This window comes from Lupinus angustifolius, chromosome LG17 (genome assembly GCF_001865875.1).
Source record: "Lupinus angustifolius cultivar Tanjil chromosome LG17, LupAngTanjil_v1.0, whole genome shotgun sequence".
Classification (NCBI taxonomy): domain Eukaryota; kingdom Viridiplantae; phylum Streptophyta; class Magnoliopsida; order Fabales; family Fabaceae; genus Lupinus; species Lupinus angustifolius.
Genome location: NC_032025.1, coordinates 12219322 through 12229873, shown reverse-complemented (window position 1 = coordinate 12229873; position 10552 = coordinate 12219322). Strand labels below are relative to the sequence as shown.

The window sequence follows — 10552 nt, the reverse complement described above, 5'->3', positions numbered from 1 at the left end:
AATTAATATCTATATAAATATTTTGCATGTCTTTATATTCTGCATTTTTTTTAAAAAACTATTATAATCTGTTAACAGAGCTCAAAAGTAGTTCTTTGTTGTGGCTACTTGGGAAAATAGCTTGAAAGCATCTCTTGATGCTGAGCTGAAAAAAATTAAGGTAATATTTAAGTTGTTGTTAAGTTAATCATTAACGTGATCACATTGCTTTTTCTATTATACATGACATCATGATGCATGTTGGCACAACACTACACTCACACGAGCTTCAACCAATTCTGTTACATCAATTGTTGCTAGCAAACCATGAGAATACATTTCTTTTGCTCCTGCATTTGCATTTGTGAATTAAAAGTTGAAAAAAAAATCAGATACTATTATGTTACAACTAGATATAATTAAAAGTATACCCTGAAATATAAGGTATGTAAGGATCCCCTGAAATGGCCAAATGAAGTTATGTCTACCCTTGATTTAATAATGTACCTAGAATCTCAAATTGTTAAATGATATAAAGTTAGATTGAACAAATCCCTCAACCTTAAGATATCTTCCAATTGAGATAAATCAAATCCCAAATTGTTGGTGGAACTGAATAATAGTTATGTTGAATTTACGGTGGTATATCCCACTTATGTATTATGTTATTGTTGGTTTGCTTTTCTTATGATATGTTTGTTTCTGTTCTCACTAGCTGTGAGAGAGAACCTTTTGAGTCCTTTTTAGAAAATTAAACTGAGATCTATGATGTATTGACTGTTTAATTTTTGTTGAAATGAAAGTTTAAGGTTTTTCTTCAATTTGATTTCTCCTCCGTTACAATGGAATGCCTTTATTTTCATTGCTTGTTCTCTCTGTTTTTAGAAATACAAAATGCATGGTTCGCGCTGCAGCTACTTCTCTTCTTTTTAGTCAACGCGGCCATATTTGTGTATATAAAAAGGGCAGGTTAACAAATGTCTTCAGGGATTGTTTAAGGATGCAAAAAGAATAAATTTGTATTGTAAAGTGATGCTTACCATATCAAAATGTGTTGAATTTGATTGTCTAATGTTAACCACTTAAGCTACTCATTTCATATACGTAATAATATTTCAAAACGATGATATTTGATGTGGAAGAGGGTGGCTAGAATCTGGATCTCCTTCTTGAATCCTACTAAGAGTTGGTGTTGGATTATCTTGGATGGGTACCCAAAAAGAATGAATTGCAAGTTGGTTTTTCTTTATTTTTTGAATGCAATCATTGTATTTAATGCTATGTTATTTAGTACGTGAAATATATGTTAGTTATGCTTGAGAGGTTTATCTTTTTTACCAATTGAATGGTGATAGTTTCTTTTCGGGTTTTCGAAGTATCTCATCTCTAACCTCATCCAATTTAGTATTACACGGTGAATTAGTAAACAAAGCCCTGGCCAAACATACAATAATTATTAACTAATTAAAAATAATTTAAATTCACCCTTGATAGTTAGGTTGACACTATTTATATTCCAATTTATCTATTATTTTTATTTTTATTAGTTCAAAAGTCTAATTGTCCCACTTGAATTATAACATGTATACCAGGATTATCTGAGAGATATTTATTATTTTTATTGGCAATTGTTAGTATGTTAGTATTTTATTGTAAGTGACATTTAACTCTTTCAACCTCTTCGAACTCACAATCTTCTGCACTCCATTTCTTAAGTTTTATAATTATTTTTGTTGTTGTTGCATGTCTAAGTAATAATCAACTAACTTGAGTTTATACTGAATTCATAAGTGGAATTCTTCAACTAATATGACTGAATTTTAAAAACACTATGGTTTAATTTGTCATGCATGCTTGCATTGAGGTAATACTTAAGTTGTTGTTAAGTTAATCATTTAGTATCTCTAATGATTTAGTAATTGAATTTAACATCAAAAACAGATTCACACAGTTATGATGGATAAGAGTTAGATTGAGAAACCAATTAGATCAAAGGAGTTCTTGGATGGGGTGGTGCAATTTTTGGATTTCGCCATTTCAAATGTACCTATAAATGATCAAATTCTATGTCCTTGTATTATATGTGGATTTCTTAAAATGGGTAATAGAATTGAAGTGGTTAGTCATCTACTTCAAAAAGGGTTTCCAGAAAGTACACATTTTGGTACATGCATGGGGAAAAGCATGTGCAAGATAATATTGAAACTACAACTCAACCTCAACCACAAGAGTGGGTTAGACAATATCCAATGCAAGATATGTTAGATGATGTTTTTGGCATCTTTGATGATAGTGGAATTCAAGATTCCGGCCACTCAAATATACCAAATGATGACCAGCCTAGGGGTGATGCAAGTAAAGCCCAACAAGAAAAAATAAAAGAGCAATTAGGTGATGGAAATGAAGAATTGTACCCTGGTTGTAAAAAATATAGTAAAATATCATTCATTGTTCTATTGTATCATATAAAAGTCTTATGTAGTGCAACTGACAAAACATTTTCTATGATCATTGATCTTTTAAATGATGCTTTTCCCCATGCTAAACTCCCAGCATCTTTATACGAGGCAAAAAAGTTGATTAAGAAGTTAGGTTTAAGCTATGAAAAGATTCATGCATGTCCGAACAATTGCATGTTATATTGGGGTTCATTGGAAGACAAGAAGAGAGATAATTGTAAGATTTGCAATGCATCTAGGTGGAAATCTAATGGAAATATTAGTGGTGCAAATGATATAGTGGTTGGCCAAAATAAAAAATATATACCAGCAAAGGTCTTAAGGTACTTCCCACTTATACCAAGATTGCAAAGATTATACATGTGTTCTAAAACTGCAGAGCTTTTGAAATGGCATGCTAAAAAGGCAAACCCGGATGGGTTGGTAAGACATCCGAGAGATAGTAAAGCATGGAAGGAGTTTGACAAAATGTATCCGGACTTTGCTTTAGATTCTCGTAATATACGGCTTGCATTAGCTACAGATGGTTTCAATCCATTTGGAACTTTAAGTTCTAATAATAGCATTTGGCCTGTGATGTTGTATGCTTACAATTATCCTCCATGGTACTGTATGAAGCAAACTTCTCTCATAATGTCGATGATAATTCCTGGTCCTAAGATGCCTGGCAATAGTATTGATGTTTACTTGCAGCCCCTAGTTTCAAAGTTACAAAAATTGTGGAAAGGAGTGGAAGCTTATGATTCCTCTACAAAAGAATCATTTCAAATGCGTGCATCATTGTTTTGTACTATTAGTGACTTCCCAGGTCTAGACAACTTATCTGGATGGAACACTCATACATCACTTGCTTGTCCATCATGTAATTTTGATACAGAGTCTAAATGGCTAAAGTTTGGCGGAAAATATTGCTTCATGGGACATCGTCGATATTTACCACTAGATCATAAGTATAGGATCAATAAATCATCCTTTGATGGTTCTATTGAGCTTAGACCTGCCCCTATCCCGCCATCCATCGTGTAATTTTGATACAGAGTCTAAATGGCTAAAGTTTGGTGGAAAATATTGCTTCATGGGACATCGTCGATATTTACCACTAGATCATAAGTATATGATCAATAACTCATCCTTTGATGGTTCTATTAAGCTTAGACCTTCCCCTATCCCGCCTTGAGGTTCAACTATGTTGCGAGATATAGAATCGGGTCGTAAAAGGCCCCGTGATGAGGTTAAGAGTGAAAACAACCCACCACAATGGAAGAAAAAGGGTATATTTTGGGATCTACCTTATTGGAAACATCTTCTTATTCGTCATTGCCTTGATATGATGCACATAGAGAAAAATGTTGGTGACAATGTATTATTCACAATACTTGATGACAAAAGTAGAACAAAAGATAATCTTAAAGCTCGTAAAGACTTACATGCAATGGGAATTAGAGAGAAGCTTCATCCATATCCGAATTCCTCTAAGTTTCCTCCATCATGCTTTAAAATGAAAAATCAAGAGAAAGATATCTTTCTAAAAATTCTTAAAAGTGTGGTATTTCCGGATAGTTTCTCATCAAACATTTCTAGATGTGTTGATTTAAAGAAACGCAAGATCTCTGGACTAAAGAGCCATGATACACATATTCTGATGAAACATATTTTTCCAATTTACTTTAGAAGATCTCTTCCTAAAGAAGTTACTTCAGTGTTGATTGAGCTATGTAACTACTTTAGAGAATTATCAAGAAAAGTTTTAAATGTCAAATATTTAGAGAAACTCCATCAACGAATTTTTTTGACCCTTTGCCATATGGAAATGATATTCCCTCCATCCTTTTTCACTATCATGGTTCATTTGGTCATTCATCTTGGGGAGGAAGCAATGATTGCTGGTCCTGTACATTATAGATGGATGTATCCTATTGAAAGGTAAATTTTTAGTTTACATGCTTAGTTATTTATTTTATTAGGACTTGAATGTTGATTCATTTTCTTTTTGTTCTAGGACTCTTGGCCATTTAAAATCATATGTTCGTAACAAGGCTGCACCAGAAGGTTGTATAGCTGAAGGGTATATTATGGAAGAATCTCTAACTTTTTGTTCCAGATATTTTCTGAATGGTGACATTGAAACAAGGTTCAATCGACCAAGACGCAATGACGATGATATTGGGGTCAATGTTTTTAGTGAATCTACTATCTTTTCAAATATATTTCCTATATTGGGAAAATCTATTTATTTTTTCTTTACCACCCATTGAGAAGCTACAAGCTCATCGTTATGTGTTAACTAACTGTCAATTGGTTGATACATTTTGCGAGTAAGTTATATGTTCTTATTAATAGTTTATTTTCATACTATAATGCATTTCAATATCAAATATGTGATAACTATTAACTTCCTCATACAGAAAGTGTAAAACTGAGGTCACAAGGATGCATCGTGGGCAAAGAAACTCCACAAAAGTTGTGGAAGAATATGTACACAAGCATTTCCACGAGTGGTTTAAAGAATATTTAAGAATATATATATAATTTCACCTAACTTTTGTTTATGCTCAAAAGCTCATGAGTGTAAGTAGTTGTCCTTACCTTTCAACAAAATAATAGGTTGCGAGAAAAGAAGATCCAGATATTACAAGTGAAATTGAATGTCTTGCAAAAGGGCCAAATAATATTTCTCGAAGATTTGATGGGTATAATATCCATGGATTTAAATTTCGAACAAAGAGGAAGGAGCAAGGATTGAGAACACAAAATAGTGGTATTGTTATGTCTGCTGTAACTAAGAGATTTTCAAGTGGTAAGGAACCTATTGAAATATCAAGTGATGTTATGTACTACGGGAAATTGGTTGACATAGAGTTAGACTACTATGGTAAGTTAAGGGTTGTGCTATTCAAATGTGATTGGGTAGACACTACACTTAACAAGGGAATCAAAATTGATAAATTTGGGATAACAAGTGTAAACTTTTCATGTTTAATACACACCGGTGCAAATGAAGCAGATGAACCATTCATCCTTGCAACTGATGCTAGAATGGTATATTATATTGATGATCCAGTTGATCAAGGTTGGTGTTGTGTTTGCCACATGAAGCCTAGAGACATCTATGATATGGGTGATCTGAACTTTGAGGACTTAGAAGAGTCATCAATGGAAGACATATCTTTTTGTGAGCAACATTTGGAGAACATCGAAGAATTACAATTAGTGCAGGAAGGTGTAAATGAACAAGAACAAGAAAAACATGGATCAAATAATGATGAAGATTGTGATAATTTTAGTGATGATGAAGAAGGAAGAATGTTAGAGTAGTTTAATATCCTATATTATGTACTTGACAATATAAAATAGACTTTTTTTACAATTTGTGCCACACTTTTTGCATTATATCTTTAATAATTCATGTTATGATTCATTTAGTATATATTTTGTTTCTTGTTATAGTTCTTTTCTTAGCAAATTGTGCAGGTAATTGGTTCAAAATGAAGCATGCGAATTCAGGACAAGTAATGCTAGAAAATCTACGAGGAAAAAAGGTGAAAACAATAGCGAAAATACCCAAAATATGCAACAACAAACTAGTGACAATCAAGAGGGTGTTGAACATGCACATGTGAACACAAACGATGCTTCATATGGTGATGACAACTTTGAAACCTCCTCAAACTCTAATGAAACTCAATCAAAAGATAGAGAAGAACCCTTATTTGTCAAGGTTAAAGGTAAGAGCAATATTCCATTAGCTTCAATATGTTATTATGTGTTTACCTTTAATACTTTGCTTCTTGTACATAATTGCAGATACCTCTTCAGGAGAAATTGAAACTCGAAAAATGCAAGCAATTCAGGTTTGGCATTTGGAAAAAACTAAAAAAGTTATTGTGGAACTCAATGGTTATGGACAAGGCAATGACAATGGCTCAAACTTACTTGTGAGGTTTCTTGGTAAACTAGCTCAAAACTCAACAATTTGTCCTATTTATGTTAAAAGATGGGATTGGATGTCAAAGGATAATAGATACCAACAATGGAAATATATTGAGGTAATTATTTAAAAAATTTGCAATTTTAATAATTTTTTCCTATTGTCATTGAAAATTGACTAGCGTATTTAATAATGTGTGAAGGAAAATTTTGAGTTTGATTATGTTGCTGGAGTCAAATGGGCTATGAGTACTCTAGGTGAAAGATGGAGGGCCTATAAATATAGGTTAAGGTGTAAGTATTTCTATCCTAATAAAAGTAAGGAAGACATAAAAGGAAGACATACTTGCTAATCCTCGTCCAGGTTCAGATTGTGCTGATTGGACTGCATTTGTGCATCATTATAAGGAGGATAAGATGAAGGTAAACATTATGTTGTGAAGTATTTAATTTCTCCAAGACTTGTATTTTTTTAATATAATGACTACAATGTTTGGCAATTGTAGAAACAAAGTTTGGCGAACACTAGAAGTCGCAAAAATCTTAAAGTTTCCCATGCTGGTGGTAGTATGAGCAATGCAAGGAGAGGTCGTCAAATGGTAAGTTGTCCTAGGTAATTGTATTATTGTAAAGAATGAAGTTTTGTGAATGTAAAAACTTATGTTTCATTGGTTGTGTTAGGAGCTAAAATTGCAAAGACCTGTATGTCGTGGTGAGGTTGTTTTGTCAACTTTATTGAAGAAGGATGGAAGCTATGTAAGCGAAGAAGGAAAAACTCTAGCTGTAAGTAATTTAAAGTCTTTTCATACATGATGTGTTACATATGTCCTAAAAAGTGTATCATTTTTAGAACCATTTCCTAAGTTGTGAAATGGATAATGGTATGCAGTTAGTTAGGTAGGCAAACGCATAATATCATTTTGTCCTTTCTGATTCTATTGATGCAATTTTCCATTATAGGTTACTGCCATGCAATTTGCATTTTGCCACTATATAAATTATTAATTTCTTGTTATTTAATAGGATAAAATATCAGAGCATTTACCTCAAGATCAAGAAAATGTCACTACTTCAGGTGTTTCATCAAAGGTATTTGCTCATCCTAATGATGCAATTGGAAAAGCATATGGAGCTGAACATTCAGGTCGAGTGCATGGTTTGGGCACTGGTATTTGTCCCTCCAGTGTTTTTGGAACGTCTAGACATTTTACTGGTTTTTTGAATTCTAGTGGCTCTAGTCAACATGTTGAAGACTTGAAGAAATATGTACAAACTTTAGAAGTAAAACTATCAGGGTATGAAGAGACCAAGGAGCAACTTGCACATACTCAGAATCGTTTGGCTACTCTTGAGAAGTTTCTAGTCGAAAAATTTGGTAGTGAGTTAACCACTTTCGCTCGTGATGTTCCACCATCTTAGATATGGTTTCTTAAAATTCATGAACTTATATGATCATAACATTTTGCATTTTGTGTTTATCAGCATTTTTGAATGTTAAACATTTGGTAATTGTATAAGATTCAATTTTATTATTATTAGCTAGCAAATATTTAATTTTATTATAAATTTACCATTATATTATTGAAAATAAAGATTGTGAGACAATGACACATTTGGATCATGAGAGGAGTATGTAAGAAAGTAACTTTAAATAAATTTAATTAGCCACGGATGTATTGTGGAAAAATAAGCAACTTAGCCACGGTTGTGGTGTGGCAAAATCAGAAACTTAGCCACGGTTCGACTGTAGCTGAATTAAACAAACTGTGGCTAAATAAATGTTACCACATTTCACAGAAGTGTAGCGAAATAATATAATGACTGTGGCTAATTTTTAGTAACACCATTTCTTGCCACAACAACATTAAGTGTGGCCACTCAATCTAGCTACGGTTTTTTCCCACTTTAGCCACGGTTGAAATTGTGGCTAACAGGAAGTTTTACTGTAGTGTCTCAACGTAATGATCAAATATTAACAATTAATTCTATCAAACAATAGTCTTTCTTTAGACCGACTATTATTCACATGAAAAAAAACTTTATAATTGTTACATATTTATTATCACAAGTATGTTATTATTTGGCCAAATTGTGTCTTCCTTTGTGTCGAACACAATTCACATAAATAATATCATACTCATCCATGTAATTTCAATTAATTTCGACAATAGAGGTTACTTTGGCAACATATTGTATTAATTAATTCAAAATAATTACCAGACAAAAGAAAAACACAATATGAGTCAATTAAAAAAATTGGAATTAAAATCTTCAGATTTGATATCTTTTATGATTAACAAATCTAATCCCACAATATAACAATATAATTCCAAATCAAACAATGCAAGTTATTATAGAAATAGTGCAAAGAAAGCATTTGGATATAAACATTTGCACAGATACAATAGCAATACAAGTCACTAAAAGTATGTACACTTTGATTATCATAGAACAAATATGATCATTTCACTACACACAAAAATTTGTGCCGCACGAGAATAGTACCTTGAATCCAATTGCACAATTCAAAATTTTCACAAATAAATCTTTCTGCAGCGGAAGCAAAAAAACACACAACTAAACAAAATAGGTGATTGTTCACAATCTAATATCATAGAACAATATCATCAATCAGATTGCATAAATTTAAGTTATAAAAATTCTGCAACAATCAACAAAAGTAGTATGACAACAGTACCATCAATTAGATTGCATAAATTTAAGTTATAACTATTCTGCAACAATCAACAAAAGTAATATGACAAAATAATACCACACAACATTGTCATTCTGAATTTATCACAAAAGAATCATGATGTGCATACATGATTCATCAAGGAAAACAAAATGTTTCTTTACATTTATCACAAAGCTATTAAATCTTGCATATTTAATTCCATTTCAATATCTTTTTGTGTAATGCATGCCAGTAATGTAATCCATGATAGTAATGCAACATTCATATTGCAGAAGCATATAATAAAACCAGTATTTTATTGAAAAACAATTCAAATCCTAAATACCCAATCTTTATGACATGATAGTGGAAGCATAAAATCCCCAAATTAAAATTAGGGTTCATACAAGATTTGGGAAAACACCCTGTATGGAGAATCATAAAATTCAGAATCTATGCTCTGATACCACTTGTTGGGAATTCCTTATGATTGGTGAAATACCAATCCTAAGATCTTGAATCTCATAATTCTCACACACATATATGAAAATTAGGGAAGCATAAAATCCCCAAATTAAAATTAGGGTTCATACAAGATTTGGGAAAACACCCTATATGGAGAATCATAAAATTCAGAACCTATGCTCTAATACCACTTGTTGGGAATTCCTTATGATTGGTGAAACATCAATCCTAAGATCTTGAATCTCATGATTCTCACACACATATATGAAACAAATGGTGCAGTGTCATATCTGAATCCATGTTCTTTGATCTACTCATTTGATATACTTTTGAGAGATTTTTTGATATGATGGTCTTCCTCAACCAAATCCTGAATTCCTTTTGGGACCTTCGTTTTCTCTCTGATGGGGAGAGGTGAAAACTATTTGTGATTTGGTGTGTTGGGGACCATAACCTTCCTTATGCGTTAACTTATAGGGTTCTCATTATCCCCTATAGGTTAACTTGAAGGGTATGCACCCATTAAGCCCATATCCGTTATCAGCTTTTAGAATTCTATGAGGTGTTAGTAAATCACTTATAATGTAACCCCTGTAATAAATAGCCGATATCATTGTATCAAATATATAATACTCACCTTAATTAGAAATTATAATTTTCTAACAAACGTAATTGAGAGTTTCATATTAAGATGTTGTATAAACTTACTTGTCACAAAAGCTGTGAGAAGAAACAAATTTTGGCGGATGATTTTATATGTAGGGTAAAGTTAGAAAAAGATTTCTTATAGAGAAATAAGAGTAATGAAACTGGAGAAGGTGATGATGATGAAAGTTGATATATAAATATGGGAATTGATGATGTATGTTTACTTGAATAATTGATTATATAATGTACATTTATTTAAATTCTTAGGAATGATAATTATGTAACGTCTGCTATTAAGAATTTATATTTGTATTGGTCATTACAAAATTATCAATAAAACTACATACATAACAATTTTTTATCATATAGTTTTAAGACTTTTTAATTAATAGTAATC

General features: G+C 32.0%; 2 protein-coding genes across 4 annotated transcripts; both read left to right on the top strand.

The window, feature by feature from the left end:
• On the top strand, positions 2148 to 3464 carry LOC109330889. Its single transcript, XM_019565159.1, has one exon. The coding sequence runs from the start codon at positions 2148 to 2150 to the stop codon at positions 3462 to 3464; it is 1317 nt and encodes a 438-aa protein (XP_019420704.1).
• Positions 6039 to 7864, top strand: LOC109331039. Of its 3 annotated transcripts, none has more exons than XM_019565321.1 (6): positions 6039 to 6163; positions 6255 to 6484; positions 6736 to 6788; positions 6872 to 6964; positions 7047 to 7148; positions 7389 to 7864. In XM_019565321.1, exons 3-6 carry the CDS (start codon positions 6783 to 6785, stop codon positions 7782 to 7784), a joined length of 597 nt encoding a protein of 198 aa, XP_019420866.1. In that variant the 5' UTR covers positions 6039 to 6163; positions 6255 to 6484; positions 6736 to 6782; the 3' UTR covers positions 7785 to 7864. The 3 variants fall into 3 exon arrangements, with proteins under 3 accessions (XP_019420866.1, XP_019420868.1, XP_019420865.1); XM_019565323.1 differs by having other exon boundaries at positions 6044 to 6163; positions 6290 to 6484; XM_019565320.1 differs by having other exon boundaries at positions 6044 to 6163; positions 6243 to 6484.